Below are 23527 nucleotides of genomic sequence, written 5' to 3'. Positions count from 1 at the left end.
TCCCAACTAAAACCCCATTTTTCAAAATTAATACAAATGATTGAAGTTGTATAATGTAATGTTACTTAATGAAAATAAATGTTTCAAAAAAGGATAAAAAAAAATTGTAATTGTATTAGAAACATGGAAGTTCTGATAACTTTACATTCTCTAAAATATGAAAGTTTTCTTATCTAATCTTGGATACTCCAAAATGTAGTAGATTCACTAGCTAGAAATAAGTAAAGTTAGACATCTTTGCTTGGATACTCTCAAAAAGAAGGCTGAAGATCTTGTTTATAAGGAAACTGTATCTAGCAAGTCATATGAGCCACACCATGAGAAAACCAACATTATAGTGCATTTGCTACCAGCATGGATCCAGACCAGCCTGCGCATCCACGCAGTCTGGTCAGGATCCATGCTATTCGCTAACAGTTCCTCTAATTGCAATAGGCTTTGAAAGCAAAACAGCATGGATCCTGACCAGACTGCATGGATGCGCAGGCTGATCTGGATCCATGTTGGTCGCAAATGCACTTATAATGTTGGTTTTCTCATGGTGCGGCTCAATTTTGTTAGCACGGGTTAGGGAATAAACTCCTACAGTAACAAATCAAGGGTACAGAGAACTAAATTATGATTATGTACCTCAGAACTTTAAAACTGTATTTCATGGACTGACTCCTGGGTCTTGAACATAATTGAAGAAGAAAAAAATACTGTAAATATTTTATAACTTGTGTCTAACACTGGCACCACACCAGAATGAAAGTATCACTAAAACTGATATTGTGCACTTGTCATAAATTACCCCTATGTATAATGTAGTCCATGTGTATGAACATTAGATAAAATACTAGCCCATTTCAATTGCCATTTTTACACCTTAAGGTAGTTCTGCACGTTTGGATCGAAAACTTCCACAATGTAGAATTTGATTAAACCCTGATTTTTCAAAACTTAAGAATATACTGAGAAAATTCAGTAAAAAAAAATGATAGGGTTGTGTGCTTGATTTTTCGCTAGACTGATTTGAAAAATTTGGACCTCACCCATTTTTCATAATGGGAGTCTACTGGAAAATCACAACTTTCATATTATTTTCATGAAGAGAAATTTTTCTACAATGTAGATTTTAATGAAACTTCTCACAGTCTTAAATATATATATGGTCTATAATATGGTAAAATAAAATGTATAGGTCCCTGTGCTTATTTTTGAGCTATTTGACCAAACTTAAAGTGAGCGGCAAATTTCAAGATAATTTAAGACATTATTTTAAATTATTTAACGTCACAGATGTTTTAATTATTATTATTATACCAGATTTATATAGCGCCCTTTTCATGACCAATTTCACGTTCAAAGGCGCTTTATATAGTTAAATGTAGCCACACAGGGCGCATAATTCATCCTCTACTAGTACAGACACAGAGCGATCTGACCAGAGGGACAGAGTGAGACAAAGCCCCCACGACAGAGAGATCAGAAATCAGATACAGGCTTGTCCGGCTAACTTAGCCTAGCTTGTTGCGAATAGACAGCCTGGTTCTTTAACGTGCCCAGTGTATAGCACTGATACACGCAAGGATTGCCTGGGTTCCTGACCAGTACACCTTTAGTTGGGTGGGAAACACTGAAAAGCATTTCTGAAAACTCCCGAATAGTTGCCAGGGATAGAACCCCGGACCTCAGGATTGGAAGGCCAGTGTGCAAACCACTGAGCTATCCGTCCACCCATATATTAACTTTAGAGAGATAGTAACAATGCCACTGAAATAAATTTACTCACGGGTTGCCATTAATTCATAAAATGATTTTCATTTCTGTATGCCGTATTCTACGCCAGGCTTTATTCTACGTTTTCCGGAAAAATGATGTTACTCCATCACTTCCGGTTTTATTATCAAACGTGCAGAACTACCTTAAACACAGTATCTGACAACATAATTATGCATATGGAAAAATTAATTGTTAATCTTAAAACACTTTAAGTAAAACATACTTATTGCAGAGAAATTCCACATATATTACATTTTTGTTAACACTAAACATTTTTCAGGCACAAACTACACTTCAAAACACCTGGTTCAGATCTTTTTTGCTGATGTGAAAAGGTGTGTCATATTGTTTGAACTTTATGTGTATGCTTAAAAGTGTGTATGTAACTAAAGATGAATGTCTAATGAGTATTATTAAGGTAGTTCTGCACTTTTGATTAACTGGAAGTGACACCCTTTGTCAAACTCAGCATTTTAGGAGAGCAATGGGCAATTTGAAAGGGCTAAGTCTTAATTTTTCAGTTCAAGACTATTGTCTATGTTATACATAGAGATAGGGTATCGCAATGTACACAATATATATTTTAACCCTTTGCCTGCTGGCGGCAATAATTCTGCCTTTGCGACCAGTGCAGACCAAGATCAGCCTGCACATCCGTGCAGTCTGATCATGGTCTGCACTGTTCACTATTCAGTCAGTAAATTTTCAGTAAACACCCCTTCGAATAATAAATGATATTGCCCAAATTGAATGATGGACCAGTCCATTATAGAAATTTAGCAGGCTAAGGGTTAATAACATTTTCTTCTGTCAGAACTAATACATTACATTGGACTGATTACTATAGCCTAACGCTGGACTTTTTTCTGTCATCAAAATAATAAACAGCAGAAAAAGCAGTTAAGACTTAAAGATTTAAATTACATTAATTCTAACATTAACTTCAAGTAATATTTAAAATGCTGTTGGGCAGGTCCTTAAAAAAACAACAAAGTAGCCATTGTTTTTATTAAACAGTATCCAAGTTCAATGAGAAGTATTTATGTACCCTTGATATGTATACAAGTATGTATTAGTATTCAGGCCTGGGATTCCGTTAAGGAGAGAAGGAAAATCTGGTTATTAAAAGACTGAAATCAGGACAAAGCCTGAAAACTCCCAGACCTGTAAGTATGATATGTTAGTGTGAGGTAAGCAGTATACAGGAGATGTTGCAATAAAATATATAACATACTCTGGTTGTGATACAATTGGTTCACCAAGTGATTTGTTTCTGCAAAGTTCAAAATACATAAAAAAAACTTTACAGAATATAAAAAAGTTACATATGAACATGCAGTTCTATTTTCAGCAATACAGTTCTTTAGTTCTTTCCAATGACACTAACAAGGTTATAAGACTTGATGTGGTGTATCACAGCTCTGTCTCAGTTTTGCTGCTATATTATTATCCGTCATCATACACTACAATGGAACACTTAACTAAAAAAAAAAAAAAAAAACTGGAACACTTGTGTAAATGAAGCTCAGTCCTGGACAAGAGCTACTGGAATGCTTTGTTCAGTTAAACAGTGTTGCTCAAAGATAAATTTTCTTATTTAGTAGATGTAGATGACCAAAGTCCTGATTTTGAATGCAAGTCATTTCCAGCCAAGACTAAGTCAGGTACTACTTCTAATTTCAAGTCCTCTGCAAGTATCTGACTTCGCGAAATGAATTTGTGGGTGATGCATGACAGCAGTTTTTAATCATATCATTATGGAGAAATTTGCCATACAAGATGATCAAACTCACATCTGTTTGATTATAAGTCAAATGAGCTTTTTTTTTTGGTTGGGTTAAATGTCGCACTGACACAATTTTAGGTCATATGGCGACTTTCCAGCTTTGATGGTGGAGGAAGACCCCAGGTGCCCCTCCGTGCATTATGTCATCACGAGCGGGTACCTGGGTAGAACCACCAACCTTCCGTAAGCCAGCTGGATGGCTTCCTCACATGAAGACTTCAATGCCCCGAGTGAAGCTCGAACCCACATCGATGAGGGGCAAGTGATTTGAAGTCAGTGACCTTAACCACTCGGCCACAGAGGCCCCAAGTCAAATAAGCTAACTGAGTCTGTTAAACTAGAGTGTGAGCTTTCCACACCTTGTCAGTAATGTTAAAATTCATTCACTTTTTAATTCTTGGTAAATTTATCAATAAAGTCCACATTAAAATATGAAGTTTGTCTACAATTAATACCTTAGAACTGATAAATTTTGGAAAACAATGCATCCACAATATATGAATGTCCTCAGTTACCACATTGCTTTAACAATTATGTTTATAAAATATTTCTCTAAAAACCTATCCCAGTAAGTGCTCAGGTTAAGTTCCCGACAAGTAAGAGTAAGTAGGCTTGATGCTGTAATTAAGGTAACATTAATAGGATTGTAGTTTAATAGTAGGGATTGTGGTAACTTGCAATAATGTGACTTGACTGTGCATACACTACAAACAAAATATGTTCCAATTTCAGGGCTGCCAAAAGTTACAAGTTTTGTCACATTTTTTCACATGAGGTAGTTCTATACAGTTCTGCTTTTGTAGGACCAGTGTATGAATTTTGTCTTGATCCAACTGTTGGTCTCTCATTTTTAAATCACAGAGTTAGAAAAACACACACAAAAAAACGCCACAAACTGACCGCAATATGGGAAAAAAATAGCAAATCCAGCACTTTATACACATTTATTCATGTTGAATGACAAATAACAAAAAGCTGCTGTGTAAAAAAATATTAACTAAAACTCCGCCACCAGCAAAAGTTCAAAATGAGCAATCCAGTAATATTGAGATTTGTATGGTAACCAAGAAAGGTATGTTGAGATTTGTATGGTAACCGTGACAATTATGAGCAATTCCAGACTTCATTTCCATCCTGAAATTTGACAGCCCCTCTATTTACCAACTTCATTCTCCAGTATTTTGACAACTAAAGGAAAAGTTCAACACTTATTCATGAAACAAAAGCATGCACAACACCAAACTTCATAAAAATGACCAATTATCAAAACTTCTTGCCTATATAAGCCTATAAAATGATATATCTGTTAAAGCCAGACATTCAATTAAATTTTCATATAACTGACATATATTTCCAGTTTTATTAAGTTTTTAGTTAATTCTACATATAAGTCCAAGAATTTGTTTGATAATGGTGTAATGCCATTTTTCAGTTTGTAAAAGCAGTAATTCAAAGAACATGTATTTAAGAATGCTTTTGAATTTTCTCATGGAACAAAAAGTAATGAACATGGCCAGTTAACATGCATCAGATCACTGAGTACTTACAAGTCATCTTGAAGGAAATCGTACGCCTTGTTTTTGTCTCCAAGGTTATATTTGCCCCTATTCTTCTGATTGGGGTCTCCAACAGGCTGCACATTGGTTGTCGGAGCATTGTACTTCACCATGGCAACAGGCAGAGGTTTCTTCTTTGGTTTGTCAGGGGAACTACTGAACAGATTACTGAAGCTGAAGAAAACAAAACATGATAGTTTTGGTATAGTCATCACCATAGCAACAGACAATTGTCTGCCGATTAAAAAGATACATGCAAAAAATTTAAAGCTTCTCTTTCACAACACTGTGTGAAAATTTTGACAAATGTTTTTATACTTGTATACCATATAAAATGTACATTGCAAGAAAATTACAGCGAAAATGGTACTCAATACATGTTGGTAGACAGTCAGACTGCAAATATTTCTCTAAATTGAATAGCACTGCAAACTTTGAAAACACTGCAGACTGCTTTAATGCATTTTTAAAAAATATGGAAACTTTAATGAAACTTGATTTTAAACAAAGAGAGACTTTTTGATTTTCACAATCACTATGTTAAAGAGTTGCTTTAAAATTATCAAACTCAAAACAGTATATACTTGGTCTAAAGTTAAACTACTGTTAGTACTAAACCAATTTATTGACAATAAATGATGACTGCCGATTGTAACTTAAATAAATCACATCAATCAAGGTAAGCCAATGCAGCCAAAGCATCCTGTCTAACTGACAAAAAAATCAATTTATTGTTTGGATCCAATATTTGAGCAGTGCTTAGATCATGGAAGACAGCTTCCAAGTTAGTTCCACCTGCACATTATGTAGCATCTACAGGTCTACGTATTTCTAGTAAATTCAGCAGGTGATATGTGTGTAAGGATATCATACCAAAGACCGACCTCTAGCCCTCCACACACCCACAACAAAAAGGGTTAAGTTATGTACTGTACAGTATATCAGTCAGCTAATACAGCAAACATAACAGTTTCATGTTAACTTAAAGATTTATGCTCTTTCATTAGAAGAAAATGCAGCCATATAAAACTTCCTATAGTGATTACCTCCCTTTAGCTGAATAATAATTGATGTTATTAAAACGAATAATAATCATTTTTTACATTTTTTAATCAAATCATCTACATTTCCTTATTTCTTTGAAGAATGTTCAAAAAATGTAATTAACTAATGTATATAATCAAATGAGGAAAACATCCGTTCATCATGTTTGAGGTAGTAAAGGACTGTACTGTCAGGGGAGATCACTGCATATGAGATTGTTGTATCAGATGATACTTTACTTGTTTCTAGTTACACAAAATGTTACAGGACAGTCAAAACAAGAATTGTCATTAAGACAGCCCTCTCAATTGTTCAACAACATTAAAGTTGAACAAAGGCCATAACATAACAAGACTTAACTGAATTATCTTATTACAATTTGAAAAAAAATAAAAAATTTATAAAGGCAATGAAAAGAGCTTACATGCAAAACTTCAAAAAAATTTCTAAGACAATAAGGGCCTTAAGCTACATTAACTACAACAAAGAGTTCTCTTACTTAGGTATGTTACATACATTTGAAAAGAGGATGTGTGTGAAATTTCAATCATTACTGTGACACACCTTGTTAAGTAGTTGCATACAAAACATTAACTAAATCTTTTAAGTCAGAAAAGGACAGTATTTTACATAAATCAAACCAAAATTTAATTAATATGGTTATTTCGTTAAATTTGATCACTGGGAAACATTGTGTGAAGTTTCAATCCACTTGGTAATCAGTTGCACTGTAATCTTTAACCAAATTTTAAAAAAGGGCCATAATTTGTATCAAATTTAACCAAGAACCAAGAGTTCTCTAACTTGCTCATTTCAGTGGGATTGAGGACTATGATGCCTTGTGTGAAGTTTCAATCCAATACATGCAACAGTTACTTAAATATGAACTCACTTCCACACAAAACTTTAACAATGGTGTGACAGAGATGGTGACGCTTGAGTTAGTAGAACAGCTCACTATTTTTAGAATAAGTTGAGCTAAAAATCTCTGTCAAGCCTGACAGTGTCACATCTGAATGACAAGACTTAATAGGTGCATAATAGACATGACTAAATCTTGCAAAATCAAATGTGCATGAAATAAAATATCTTAAACATAATATGAGCACTGCTTTACAGATAATTATATTATAACTAAGCAACATCTTTAATCTATCTATATATATATATATATATATATTAAACCAAATTATCTGATATACCAGGTCAAGCATCTTTACTGGCATGCTTTTGGCTTTTTTAAAATCATTCTTACCATCATCGGAACATAATACATGTAATTACTTATGTTAAAAAGCAATTTGAAACTACATTTCTAAAATTCCAAAACCTGCCTGTGAGGAAGTATGGACAGAATACACGGTTCTCTGAATAAAGTTACATGTATTTTGTTATAGTATCCACACTGTATTAAATTAGCAGTATATACCAGGAAGACCGCCAGCCAATCTTTAAAATGTACACAATGTCATACACATGATGCATGCATGTTAGGTTGGATATACTGGGGACAAACTACCTTTGCAAGATTCTGTTATACAATTTGTATTCTCACAAACTGACAAATCTATTATGTATAGTCTTTTCAAATATTATCCATCAATTTCAATTTAATTTTTTTATATTTAACATAACATCTACAAATCTATTTTCAATTCAAACTCATTTTCAAAATTTTATCAAAGAACTACAGCATATATATCTATCTAAAAGATCGATAAAAGCCGAAGTGTCGGTGCCGTTTCAGCAAAAATTCCTATAAAATTCCATCTTGCAAAGATCTTTTAAAACAGCTATCTAATAACAGCACACATATATACATACACAAATATATTACATGAATGTACTGTGTAATAATGAATGAAAATTGTAAATAAAAGATGTGCACAGGACAAATCAAGAAAACATACCTTGCCAAGGAGCTGTAACATGCAATGAAAGAAAACAAACATAACATAGGTGATTATATAACACAAGGTTTCAACAGCTAGGGCACACCCTCTGTCAGATAGGACCCACCTTCTATCAGACAGGACACACCCCTGACAGATAGGACACTCCCTCTATCAGATAGAACATTATGCACTGTCTGTGGTAATGTTTCTCATAGTTCATGCACATGAAACATGCATATGTGCAACATAATTTTTTTAGGTCAATCAAACATTTCTAATAGAGATTAATCAAAGGCCTGAATGGCCTGAGCCGGCTAATGATTGATGTACTGACAGTATAGTCTACCAGTTTCAGTTTGTTTTTAGTTTTTCTTAAAATTTCATAACACAGCTCGATATTTACCCAAAATATTATATCCGGATACTATTACACTTTTCTCCAGTTTGAACAATATATTTTACAAATTGTGATGATACGAAGACATTTAGCAGCAATTGGCAGTATCTGACATTGAAGTTTATGGTTAAATTACCTCTTATTTAAATCTTTTCATAAAAAAGTTGTTTCGTTTCGCCAAACATAGACGATCTACTTTCGATTTCAAAAACTACAAGAAAATACAATTTAATGTTTCGCCGATTTGTTTATTTTTCGAAAAATAAGAATTAAAATCATTTTTAATATCAGTAGTAACCAAACAAACCAGTAAGAGCTTCTTCTTCCGATAATTTATCCGTTTACTGACTGCAAAATTCAACCCATGCAAAGTTTATAGAAATCATACGATGCGTGTTTACGTTCAATGTGGGAGAATTAAGGCTGATAGGCTATGTTACCTAACGCATCCAGACAATTCAGATTTTGTTTTTAAAAAAGCATTGTGTGCGTTTCTGTAATTTTATATACGTTTTTATACGCTTAGAAATTATTAGACATGCGTATTTGCATTATTTCTATACGTAATTTACGCTAATACGCATCTTATCTGGAGCCCTGCTGGAACTATTTTTTGTCTTTCGCTGGATGTTACCCAAGCTTTGTAAGCCTGCGCAATTCTTAAAATGCACATTTATGCTTAATGAGTTACATTCGAGAATTGCACAATTACAAGTCATAAATACGACAGATTACATCGTATATTGGTCATAGCAAAGGGAATTGACACAACTTAACTTCATTCATGCAGTGAACTGTTTGAAGTTTGAGAAATCTAATGGAACTACATCCCTTCACTGTGTTATTTGGTCCATTTAGAGAATCGTTGGATAGCAAGGACTCGTCAAAAGGCTTTCAGCCTTTAGCCGACTCAAAAAGTAAAAAGTTGGGTATAATTCATGAAATACTGGTGCAGGTCTTATGGATCTGCTCATATAAGATGTTGGTGATGATTAGAAGCAATTCAGTATTGTTGCAACATCATGGACTTTTATCACATAACTTTGATGTGGGTGAATGAGAGAAAAACTATTTCCAAGTTTGAAGCAAATCCATATAGTAACTTTAAAGAGAGAGTGGAAAAACTGAGTGCATCAGGACTTCATTCAAGTCTGTATGCAGATGAAGGCTATGGGGTGAGTAAACAAGCTCTCCTTTTACCTTGAAAAGTAAATTTAACAAGAGCTGTCTGTTGACAGTGCGCTCGACTATTCGAAGAATTGATGAAAGTATAGGGTCAAAATATTACCAGAGATTTTCAGACAAAAGAAAACGAATAGATAAAACAATGTACCTGCATTTGTGGATTTGGATAAGTCTTGCACTATATGGCAATGTGTGACCTTGATGTTAAGCAAGTGTTCAAAGTTTCAGCTATAAATCAAACAGTTTAGACAAAACATGGAATGGTATCTGAAACTTAACAAATTTATAAAAAGGGCCGTAACTGAGCTAAAGTCCTTGTCCTAGTTATGTAGTCTTGCCTACATATGTAGACTATGTAAACAAGTGGTCAAAGTTACAAAGCCATATGACAAACAGGTTAGGCAAAATATGGACTGGTATGAAAAACTTAACAGACTCTTGCCAACAGATGGAAATCATGTTGATAGGCAAGAGTTCAAAGGTTCAAAGCCATATGTCAAATAGTTTTGACAAAACATGGACTTTTATGAAAACTAAACAAATTTCCAAGTTATGAACTCTTGCCTACAGATGGAAATCATGATGATAAGCACGTGTTCAAAGCCACATGTCAAATGCAAAACATGGACTCGTACAAAAATTGTACCAATTTATGAGTCCTAAATGGGCCATTATTCAGCCAAAATCGTTGACAGAGTTATGTACTCTTGCCTACAGATAGGGACTGTTATAATAAACAGGTGATAAAAGTTTCAAAGCCATATGTAAAACACTTGACACAAAATATGAACTGGTATGAAAAACTTAACCAAGATTTCTATGTTAAAAGGGGCCATAATTCAGCCAAAATCCAAGATGGAGTTATGTACTCTTGCCTAAAACTGGACAAGGTGATGGTACACAAGTGCTGAAAGTTTCAAAGCTTCATCTCAATAGACTTTGTCAAAATGTGGACTGGTACGAAAAACTTAACCAAGGTGCGACGCAGACTCTATGGTGAGCAGGATAGCTCTACTTATTCTTCGAAAAGTCGAGCTAAAAATGGCCATATCAACAAGCTGACTTATACCAATCCAGTCCTTTGAGAAATCAGGCAGAAAACTTTTGCAGCAGCATGCACTGTCCTTTTCAGGAAATCTAGCAGTTCCACAATTCAGCTGTATCCTATCTAGATGTAATTTTTTTCAGTATTTACCTCAGAAGACATAAGACTGGAGACACTATAACTGAAGTGATACATATGAAGAGATAATATCACAGTGTTGGACATGCTTATTCTATAACAAGCCTACTCACAAATTTATCATCAATGGTATAAAGTACAGTAACCACTGAATAATAAATCTGAACAGTGATGCTCTTGCTGTAATAACGAGACTTTCTCCACTGAAATAGACACCATTATATAGAATTTATGTCTGGCTTGTGTTACATTTTCTTCTGGTTTCATGTATGGCGAGTTACTGCCCATACTGCATCACAAATTGATACAGTAACTTCTGAATGTGTGCTGGCCACAGCTGTGAGACAGGCAGCTGATGTGATGTAAAACCAGCAATGTCTTATTTCTTTCAATACCTTTCATCTAAGTAATACCTTCAGCTTGTATATAAAACTGTTAGTAGATCTCTCAAAAATCTATCCCAAACACAGAGATGAACTGACTGCTATTTTAATGAAATATAAAATGGGATGACCAAAAAAAAACAACATCTAAATATTTGTTTGGGAATGTATGCGTAGGTATTGCAGACTTCTTTTAAAGACCTACTAGTATTTTACTTTTGTCTGATGTGATGTTATTGTGAAAGTTTGTGTTATTTTAAAGGGACTGGCCTCCAGATCGTTCAACAAAAAAAAAAATTTTTTTTTTAAGATATCTGGAAATAAATGCTATATTTCTTAAAGAAAGATATATAACTTAATTACTGACAAACTATGTGTTATGGAAAAACGAGAATTTGCTGTTTTTACTACTTTTTACGATGAAAATCGCAATTTTTGTAATGCTTTACTCCAGGTAAACTGTCTCGATTAAAAATATCTGTATTTTATATTCATAATTCACTAATTCCGCTACAGCACTATTGGTTACGACGACGGGAAAATATCTTTATTGCCTTGGCGGTCCGAGGTTCGATTCCCAACGAGGTCCTCTTGTTTTTTTGTTTTGGAATTTTAAAAATATTTTAGAAACAAAAACTCATATTCTAATGTTCATAATATGACCAAACTTCAATTTGAAAGAAAGATTATTTTTAGCTAAATCTGGAGGTCAGTGCCTTTAAAATTCAACCTAAGCAAAAAGAAATAAGAGCTGTCGGATGACAGCGCGCTTGACTATTCGAAGAATTGATTGAAGAATGGGGTCAAAATATTTCCATAGATTTTCAGACAAAAGAAAAAAATGGATTAAACAAAAAGTGTTCCTGTATTTGTGGATTTCCATTAGTCTTGCACTAAATGGCAATGTGTGACCATGATGGCAAATATGTTATTAAGTTATATGTTAGGCAAAATTATGGACTTGTATGAAAAATTTAACTAATTTCCAAGTCCAAAAAGGGTCATAATTCAGTCAAAATAGTTGACAGAGTTATGTACACTTGCCTACAGATGGAAATCATGTTGATAAACAAGTGTTTAAAGTTTAAAAGCCATATGTCAAATAGTCTTGACAAAACATGGACATATACGAAAACAGAACCAATTTCCAAGTTCAAAAAGGGCCATAATTCAGCCAAAAAAGATGACAGAGTTATGTACTCTTGCCTATTAATAGTGTTAAAAGTTTCAAAGCCACAGTTCAAATAGTTTTGACAAGAATTTCAAAGTACAAAAAGGGCCATAATTCATCCAAAATAGTTGTCAGAGTTATGTACTCTTGCCTACAGATGGAAATCATAATGATAAATAAGTGTTTAAAGTTTAAAAGCCATATGTCAAAAGGTCTTGACAAAACATGGACATATACGAAAACAGAACCAATTTCCAAGTTCAAAAAGGGCCATTATTCAGCCAAAAAAGATGACAGAGTTATGTACTCTTGCCTATTAATAGAGACTATAATACTGAACAAGATATAAAAGTTTCAAAGCCATATGTCAAACACTTTACACAAAATATAAACTGGTACGAAAAACTTAACCAAGATTTCTAAGTCAGAAGGGGCCATAATTCAGCCAAAATGCTTGATGGAGTTATGTACTCTTGCCTACAACTGGACATGGTGATGGTAAACAAGTGTTGAAAGTTTCAAAGCTTTACCTCAAAAGACTATGTCAAAATGTAGACTGGTACGAAAAACTTAACCAAGATTTCTAAGTCAAAAAGGGGCAATAATTCAACCAAAATGCTCGATGGAGTTATGTACTCTTGCCTTCAAGTGGACATGGTGATGGTAAACAAGTGTTGAAAGTTTCAAAGCTTTATCTCAAAAGACTTTGTCAAAATATGAACTGGTACGAAAAACTTAACCAAGATTTCTAAGTCAAAAGGGGCCATAATTCAGTCAAAATGCTTGACAGAGTTATGTACTCTTGCCTATAACTGGACATGGTGATGGTAAACAAGTGTTGAAAGTTTCAAAGCTTTATCTCAAAAGACTTTGTCAAAATGTGGACTGGTACGAAAAACTTAACCAGGGTGTGACGCCGACGCCGACGCCGTGGTGAGTAGGATAGCTCTACTTATTCTTCGAATAGTCAAGCTAAAAAAACACTAACACACTATTTTAAGATCTTTCACTTCTTTGTCTGTTCTGCATGTGAAACATGGCTTGTTATGGTAAATTTGTTGAATGGATGTGTTTTTAAATATCTTTGCAGAAACATATTTTCATAGCAAGATGATGTCTTCCATGTACAACCAGTCCCTATCTCAAACTTACAAAGATGTTGAAAACTTTAAACCCTTCTTCTTGTCAGGTCTGCAACTTTTTATGCATGAATACATCCATGAATGTTTCTGACTGACAAAATGGGACAGACTGACGGAATGACAGAAAGACAGATGAAGCACAAACCTGGTTTTCAACTAATGTAGGACTAATAAGACAAAATCTATGTAGATCCCCTTTCTAACCAAGCTGACTGTATGTATGGGACACAGCAAGGTTATTTTGCCTTTAAATATGATAAACTTATGGTGTTTATAAAAAAGTTGAATTTATCTTACAATTAAAACAGATGAAAATACAAAGTTGTTTAATCTTTCTTCTTATTTTGACTTTCTTGCAGTTGTAAAAGCATTCAAATAATGCTTTAAAAGTTTGATACAAAGTTGCAATGATTCCAAGGACCAAGTTTGGTGAATCTATTGTGAGCAATGACCTGTGAGCTTCAAAAACAGACTTCTCATACACAAGTTGCGGTTGATTGTAATTAACTAGAGCTATCACTAAAGCTGATGAATGTACCCCCCGCATGCACTGACACAGTACATTGCAATTTGACCCATACAAGATTGCATAATTATGTGGACTGTATGTATATAGACTGTATGTAACAGTATAGAAACAAAAAACAAAGTCCCATAACTATGCAGAATATTTATCTAAAAGAACGTAACATGCACCATGCACAACTAGGGTTGGTACTGATCACTTGTGTGAAGTTTCATTAAATTGTGTGCAAGGGTTAGGAAGATTAGGCACGCACAAGATTGCATATGCAGACTGTATGTACATAGTATGTTAACAAGAAACAAAGTCCCATAACTCTGCAATTTTTGTTGCTGAAAAAACCTAACATGCCTCATGCACAACTACTGTTGTTACTGATCACTTGTGTGAAGTTTCATTAAATTGTGTCAAGGGGATGAGGAGAGATGGTGTGCACAAGATTGTGTCTATGTATATAGTATAGTAACAAAAAACAAAGTCCTGTAACTCTGCAATTTTTGTTGCTGAAAGAACCTAACATGCCTCATGCACAACTACTGTTGTTACTGATCACTTGTGTGAAGTTTCATTAAATTGTGTAAAGGGGATGAGGAGAGATGGTGCGCACAAGACTGTGTCTATGTATATAGTATAGTAACAAAAAACAAAGTCCCATAACTCTGCAATTTTTTTTTCTGAAAGAATGTAACATGCCCCATGCACAACTACTGTTGTTACTGATCACTTGTGTGAAATTTCATTAAATTGTGTCAAGGGGATGAGGAGAGATGGTGTGCACAAGATTGTGTCTATGTATATAGTATAGTAACAAAAAACAAAGTCCTGTAACTCTGCAATTTTTTTTCTGAAAGAACCTAATATACCCCATGCACAACTACTGTTGTTATTGATCACTTGTGTGAAGTTTCATTAAACTGTGTCAAGGGGATGAGGAGAGATGGTGCGCACAAGATTGTGTCTATGGACAGACGGACGGATAGACAACCCCTGAAACCAGTATACCCCCCATTACAACTTTGTTGTCGGGGGGTACAAAAAAAAAAAGCAGTTTTGTTTATATAATTATGATTATTATTATGTTGTAACAAGAAATGAAATAAAGATGGACAGAATGTTTATCCTTTTGAAAATCCTCCATTAGACAGTAATGCCAGGACTTTCCCCGCTACGTTTTTTTCTATATCAAAACACACTGCACCATACTACTGCTAATTCTCGTATAAAAGAAGTCTGAGCCAGCTTATCATAATTCAAAGTTACAATTCTGTTACTCTGGTGTCTTCCTCCACAACAATGAAGTGTCGAGCTTTGGGCCAAGACTGTTCAATCAATTTCCATTGCAAATGTCTTTTGTTCTCAATTGAAATATACAGTAATTACGTTTGGAATCTAGAGGCTGTGCAAGGCTGTCTAAGTAACAATGATTTTCCACTTGCAATTAAAACTTGGCATTTATTGGTATCTATGATGCGAATATTTTGGGACAATCTCCCAACAGGAACTCTTCAATCTTTACTTTGTGCCAGAATTCTTAAAACTGAAAGAGGCATAATCAAGTTTAGTTCCTAGAGATATAAAACAGATATTCTATTAAAGGATTTATATTAATCTAAATGTAACATCTGTGTCTGATAGGGAAAAATTACTTTAAAATTATTGTGGCATTCCAAATTTAGAGGCCAAGGGTATTATCTTTTAAGCATTTTGACACATGAGAAGCTGTTTAAAAATTTTCTATTTTCAATTCTAACAAGAGCTGTCTCCATAGGATGACATATGCCCCCGATGGCACTTTGAATGAGTAGTTATGGCCGATGTTAGAGTTTAGGACCTTTGACCTATGGAGCTGGGTCTTGCGCGCGACACGTCGTCTTATTGTGCCACACATTCATGCGTAGTTATTTTAAAATCCATGCATGAATGACAAAGATATGGACCGGACACGCCCATCAATGCACTATCATGAAAAATGACCTTTAACGTCTAAGTGTGACCTTGACCTTTGAGCTACGGACCTGGGTCTTGCGCGCGACACGTCGTCTTACTGTGGTACACATTCATGCCAAGTTATTTGAAAATCCATCCATGGTTGACAAAGATATGGACCGGACACGCCCATCAATGCACTATCCTTTAATGTCCAAGTGTGACCTTGACCTTTGAGCTATGGACCTGGGTCTTGCGCGCGACACGTCGTCTTACTGTGGTACACATTCATGCCAAGTTATTTGAAAATCCATCCATCGATGACAAAGATATGGACCGGACACGCCCATCAATGCACTATCCTTTATTGTCTAAGTGTGACCTTGACCTTTGAGCTACGGACCTGGGTCTTGCGCGCGACACGTCGTCTTACTGTGGTACACATTCATGCCAAGTTATTTGAAAATCCATCCATCGATGACAAAGATATGGACTGGACACGCCCATCAATGCACTCTCCTTTAATGTCTAAGTGTGACCTTGACCTTTGAGCTACGGACCTGGGTCTTGCGCGCGACACGTCGTCTAACTGTGGTACACATTCATGCCAAGTTATTTGAAAATCCATCCATCGATGACAAAGATATGGACCGGACACGAAAATTGCGGACAGACTGACAGACCGACAGACTGACAGACTGACAGACGGACAGACGGTTCAAAAACTATATGCCTCCCTTCGGGGGCATAAAAAGTGGAAAAATCTAATTTCTTTTCATTTTATTTGGGTTTTACAGCGCACCAACACAGTATAGGTTATATGGCGCCAAACAGGACTACAAGTTTTGGTTTCACATCTCATTTACATCGAAATAAAAACATGAGGTATGGAAGGAAAAATCTAAAGAAAATGGAGGGAGATATAAGCCTGGACCCTTGAAAAAAGTATGATGGAGATCTGTTAAGGGCTTTATGAGAAGAAGTTGTTCAGTGACAAAAGTTATTTTTTCTTTTGACCTCTAGCAATCCTTAAAAGGGGTGAAGCGGCACAACTTTAAAAATGTGAGAAAGGACCACAAAAGGATGCTACAGACAAAAATTGGCAAAAATCCACCAAAATTTTCATTAGATTGTTCAAAGTTTTTACTATTTTTAGCTCTAGCAGCCCTTAAAAGGTGCCAAACGTAACCATTTGAACAAATCTTAGCAAGGTCTAAATAAGGATGTTACAGACCAAGTTAGATAAAGATCTATCATCTTGTTGTTTTTTCTTTTTTAAGCTCCGGTGGCCCCTACATGTGGTAAGGCAGAACAATTTGAAACAAGGGCAACTCTAAGTGCCCCCCAACACAGTCCTGCCCCCTCAAAATAAATTGAGGGTAACAAATATTGACAGAGGACATTACAAGGAAACCACAAACCAAGTTTGGTAAAGATCCATCAAGTGATTCAATATAGGAATTTGTTCTAAAGCTTTTTCAATTTTTTGCTCTGGATGAGCCATAAAAGGGCCAAATATGACTAGTTTAATAAATTTGCGAAACAGCCATACAAAGATGCTACAAAGTTTGGCAAAAGTTCATGATAATATTTTGTTAAAAGTTTTTTCATTATAGCACTGGCAGCCCCAGCCATGCTGAAACCTTAAGAAGAAGTCAATAACAGGATATTACTGACCAACTATGTAATTCCAACAAGTAGTTTCAGAGGAGATGTTAACACTTGAATAAGGAAAACTAAAGACTGATGCCGAATCATCCACCATACTGTTACAAAGTTCAGGTAAATTAACAAGAGCTATCACAGGAGACGGCGCACTCTACTATTTCGATGCTGGTTAGTGAAATTGGGCACATCTGAGGAAGCTGGAGCTGTCACTGGAGCGTTTAATGACTCAAATGTAGATGAAGATATTGGACAATATTTTGAGTATGTGTCAAAAGTATTAAGTAATAAGAGAGATAAAGATAAAGTGTATCAAAACCTTAAATAAGTATAATTCTAAGCAAAAAGGGGGCATAATATTAAATAAGTATAATTCTAAGCAAAACAGGGCAGAATTCATGAAATATTGGTGCAAGAGTGATGCACCTTGAGTCATATGATGTGGGTGATGATGTGGAACAACTACTTTAAGTTTGAATAAAATTCTTTTAGTAATAACTGAGACAGAGTGAAAGTGTACCAAAACTTTCACCTGAAATTCTAAGTAAAAGGGGGAGATAATTCATGAAATACTGGTGCTAGAGTTATGGTCCTTTTGTCACATGATGTGAGTGATGATGTTGAACAACTCAACTATTTTCAGTTTGAATCAAATTATCTCTGTTATAACAGAGATACAGTGAAAATGCATCAAAATTAACCTTAATTCTATGTAAAATGGGGGCATAATTAATGAAAAATTGGTGCCAGAGTTATGGACCTTGTGTCATATGATGTGGGTGAGAAAGTGGAACAACTATTTTAAGTCTGAATCAAATCCTTTAGTAATAACCGTGATAAAGTGAAACTGCACCAAAACTTTAACCTTCAATTCTAAGTAAAAAGGGGGATAATTCATGAAATATTGGTGCATGAGTTATGACCCTTGTGTCATATGATGCGAGTGATGATGTGAAACAACTATTTTAAGTTTGAATCAAATCCTCTCTGTAATAACAGAGATATAGTGAAAATGCATCAAAATTAACCTTAAATTCTAAGTAAAAGGGGGACATAATTCATGAAAAATTGCTGCTAGAGTTACAGACATTGTGTCATATGATGTGGGTGATGTGGAGCAACTATTTTACATTTGAATCAAATCCATTTAGTAATAACTGAGATAGAGAGAAAGTGCATCAAAACTTTAACCTAAAATTCTAAGTGAAAGGGGGATAATTCATGATGTATTGGTGTGAGAGTTATGGCCCTTGTGTCATATGATGTGGGTGATGATGAGGAATAGCTAGTTTGAGTTTGAAACAAATCCATCTTGTAATTACAGGGATAAAGAGAAAGTGCATCAAACTTTAACCAAGATGCGGACGCCGAAGGACGCCGACACTGGGTAGAGTAGGACAGCTCTCCATACTTTGTATAGTCAAGCTAATAATGTCATGGAAAGCACTTGTTCTGCCCCTGGATCAAACATGAGGCTTGTAAATTTATAATGAGCAGGCATCAAGTCAGAATGATATGACAGAGGGTTGAACAGTCATTACATACACACGTTGATGCAATGCAGACATTACTCTCTTGATCCAACCTAGACTATTTCCATATTGTATGACTGCTATGAAATAGGACTCTTGTATGATGGCAGCCATAACGAGTAACCATAATGCTTCATGAAACAAGAGGGCCATGAAGGCCCTGTATCGCTCACCTGACCTATTGATCTAAAGATCATCAAGATTAACATTCTGACCAAGTGTCATTAAGATATGGTCATAAATGTGGCCTCTAAAGTGTTAACTAGCTATTCCTTTGATTTGACCCTGTGACCTAGTTTTTGACCCGACATGACCCAGATTTGAACTTGACCTAAAGATCATCAAGTTGAACATTCTGACTAAGTTTCCTGAAGATACAGTCATATATGTGGCCTCTAGAGTGTTAACAAGCTTTTCCTTTGATTTGACCTAGTGACCTAGTTTTTGACCCCACCTGACCCAGATTTAAACTTGACCTAAAGATCCTCAAGATTAACATTCTGACCAAGTTTCATTAAGATATGGTCATAAATGTAGCCTCTAAAGTGTTAACTAGCTTTTCCTTTGATTTGACCCGGAGACCTAATTTTTGACCCGACATGACCCAGATTCGAACTTGTCCTAAATATCATCAAGTTTAACATTCTAAGTTTCATGAAGATACAGTCATAAATGTGGCCTCTAGACTGTTAACAGGCTTTTCCTTTGATTTGACCTAGTGACCTAGTTTTTGACCCCACCTGACCCAGATTTGAACTTGACCTATAGATCATCAAGATTAATATTTTGACCAAGATTCATTAAAATATGGTCATAAATGTGGCCTCTACAGTGTAAACTAGCTTTTCCTTTGATTTGACCGGGTGACCTAGTTTTTAACCCTACATGACCAAGATTCAGACTGGACCTTAAGATCATCAATATTAACATTCTTACCAAGTTTCATGAAGATACAGTCATAAATGTGGCCTCTACAGTGTTAACAAGCTTTTCCTTTGATTTGACCTGGTGACCTAGTTTCTGACCCCAGATGACCCAATATCGAACTCATCTAAGATTTTACCGAGGGTAACATTCTGACCAAGTTTCATTAAGATTGGGCCCAAATTGTGACCTCTAGAGTGTTAACAAGCTTTTCCTTTGATCTGACCTGGTGACCTAGTTTTTGACCCCAGATGACTCAATATCGAACTCATCCAAGATTTTATTGAGGGTAACATTCTGACCAAGTTTCATTAAGATTGGGCCAAACATGTGACCTCTAGAGTGTTAACAGTCAAATTGTTGACGACGGACGGACAGACAACAGACACAGGGTGATCACAAAAGCTCACCTTTGAGCACTTCTTGCTCAGGTGAGCAAAAAATGTTCACAGTCTACCAGGGCTTACTGTTTGATTCAGACTGGCAACAATTAGCTCATTTGGCCAGAGAACTATAAAAGAAATGCCTTATTTACTAAAATTGCTAACTTGGTCCCTTAAGGGAATCAGTTTAAGACACTGATGAAACATAGATAATAAAGCCCTAGTTGTGCGTAACTTTAACTGAACTTTTCAGGTGAGATGTTCATCATAATACTTTACAACACTGAGCAAAGCAACCGAAACTTGTCTGCCATAAATGATTTTCAATCAAGACACAAAAATGGATTTAAAAGTAAAGACAAACTCCTTATAGCAAAATAACAGTATCTTTAATAAATTAGAACTTTAACAGGCACAAGAAACTAAACAACCATCAATATGCAAAAATAAACACACTTTGCAAATCTCACATTTTCATGTGTAAGAAATATATTGTTAAAAATCATTGTATAGCTAAAAATCATTGGTTGTATATTTTAAGCAGCAACATAAAACTGAATGCTTTCATTACAACATATTTTTGAGCAAATTAGGGATCAATAAGGGATCAAATATGGCAGACAAGCAACACAGCTAGAGTCAGGGCAAGAAATACATGCAGACAAAAAGTAAATAACTAAAAAAATGCTTATGCAAGGAATAATGACTACATTTTTATGAGACAGAAAATAAATGCATGCATTTCATTGGCTGGTGGTCTAAATTTCAACTTTGCTGAAACAAGAAATATAATTTGTCAGTTTCTGTCATGTGACCTTAATTTGGATCAAAAAGAATTTGGCACTATTTCTTTATCTTTGTATTTATACACTAAAAGAAATAAAATAATTCAATGAAAGGTCCACCACAACTGGAATCACTTGGTTGAACTGTCACATAATTTTAGACTTAGGTAAACTGCCAAAATGTTTCTCTTATTGATCCCTTTACATAGTTGCTATAGAAACACATGTGTGTCATAAAGATCAAACTGCTTACTGTGGCGTAGCTGGACATACTCCCATATGTACGGGAGTAACACTGGAAAAAAGCATTTTAAGAGTTTAAAACATCAAAAACCTTCAACTCCTACACAAATTGAATGCCTAGTTAAACATGAACATTTTGTTCATAAATGTTTTGGTGTTGAAATGACATACAAGAATCCTGGATTTCTTTTACACAATAACATGGTTAACATAATGTTAATATCAACTTTCCACATAAAACTGATGTAGAAGACCTAATATTTTTAAAATAATGCTTTTGTGTAACAGCAGCATAAAAATTTTCAGTCATCGCCAGCTGAGATGGTTCACACCAGGAAGTAACATTTTTGAATGGTATACATTTAGCAACATCAGAAAATCTGAAGGAATCTTAAAGACCAGCATAATAAGAAATAAAGGTAAACATACTGTTAAAACTAGAGGTGCTTTTGAGAAAAGCGCATGTCTCCCATGACTGCCTAATCATCTGAATAGTAAGTCTGTCTTTATATACTGTTTGCAGCCTATTGGTATCCGTTGCGAGTTGGAGTAAGCAGTTTACAGCTGTGTATCGGTAATTATGTTCAAGGGCCATAGTTCAAAAATGCTTGGGCTGATTTGGCTAGTTATCGAACTTGGTCGAGGACTTATTGGCAAACACATTTTGTTAAAGTTTGGTGAAGATCGGTTGAGAAATGTTCGACTTAAGAGTGCAGACAAGCTTTATGACAGACACACAGACAGGAGTAAATCAATATGTCTCCCACACCACTGTGTGGTGGGAGACATAATTACGTATTTCACAGTGACACCCTGTATGCCCAGTTTCTTTTAACAACTTTACCATTACTTGTTTTAAAATTGTACTATATTTAATCTATTGTTGATCAGCTATTTATCTTGATAGGTAAAAAGATATATAAGGCTTAAGAGTCAAAATGGTAAAATGGCATAAAGGTAACATTTTTGCTTATAAAGTTATATCACGACCAAACACTATGCGCTGCATTTTATCCAAATTCATACTGCACCATAATTTGACCAATCATCATCACATCGTATCTTTACATTGAGACAGACTAAAGCTTACCTATGTACAGCAGAATAAAATATATATAAACATCTTTGGATATGAGATCATTAAAATCTGACTAAATACATGTAGTGATGATGAAAATGAGCAAGTATAATGGATTTCAACATTGTAAATTACATCCTTTTCGGGGAGAAAAAATTCTATAATCACTACAACCATTTGAAAATCTACCTAAAGTTATATCACCGGAAATATATTGACTATATAATATTTCTAAAAACTCCACTGATATGTGACATCATCCTTAAAAGCACTTTGTTAAAAATGATAATTCCCACAAATTCAAATACCCTAAACTACTAGTAAGTTATATCATCTGTGAAAAGTTATGTAAAATGTGGTAATGAAATGTGTTTTAACACAAAATATGTACACAAATTGTATGAGTAGCACCAATTGTCCTGAGCATTTGCTTACATGAAAATATAGCTACTGTTAACCAATTAATGAACACACCTACTTTTTTTCCCCAATATTGGCTGTTTCGGTTCCAGAAAACTCTTTCATGCAAAGAAACAAGTAAGTTAATTTCGAAACAATATTTGACCTAACTCTTGATAGCGAATGCATAAAATATATGAAAATAGTATCTAAATTTAGCTACAAGCTTACAAAATGACTAGTTATAAGGCAGCTAACAACTTACTGAGAATATTTCCAGACTATGTTAATCTCAGTGTTCACACACAGTTATATTATGCAAATTTCATAGCAAAAGGTTGAAACGAGAGTTATTTTATCCCCTTTACTTAGAGACAGACATAAAACATCTTCATATTCAGCCCTCAAACTGGACTAGCAAAGTGTTATGGCTACTAAAGAAATATCATTAACATCATCAATATCATTCTGTGGTAGTCTATAATGAATGAAATCATGAATATCTTCAATAAAAATGTAATCCCTGAATTGCAGAGGAAATCTTATCCCCCAAATTTTGTTAA

General features: G+C 34.8%; 1 protein-coding gene across 21 annotated transcripts in view; it reads right to left on the bottom strand.

Annotated features, from left to right (window-relative positions):
• The window catches only part of LOC123558248 (C-Jun-amino-terminal kinase-interacting protein 4-like), a 109248-nt gene that overhangs the window by 49127 nt on the left and 36594 nt on the right, over positions 1–23527 (bottom strand). For 17 of the 21 annotated variants that reach the window (XM_053543046.1, XM_053543051.1, XM_053543048.1 and 14 more), the window contains 3 exons: positions 10924–11013; positions 5098–5280; positions 2999–3037 (listed from right to left, as the gene is read on the bottom strand). In XM_053543046.1, the coding sequence (XP_053399021.1) occupies positions 2999–3037; positions 5098–5280; positions 10924–11013 (312 nt within the window). The remainder of the gene's footprint in view (positions 1–2998; positions 3038–5097; positions 5281–10923; positions 11014–23527) is intronic. The other 4 variants (XM_053543058.1, XM_053543064.1, XM_053543066.1 and 1 more) reach the window with 2 other exon arrangements.

Source organism: Mercenaria mercenaria, chromosome 5 (genome assembly GCF_021730395.1).
Source record: "Mercenaria mercenaria strain notata chromosome 5, MADL_Memer_1, whole genome shotgun sequence".
Lineage (NCBI taxonomy): Eukaryota > Metazoa > Mollusca > Bivalvia > Venerida > Veneridae > Mercenaria > Mercenaria mercenaria.
The sequence above is the reverse complement of the archived record's forward strand: the minus strand, read 5'-3'. Positions and strand labels throughout refer to the sequence as shown.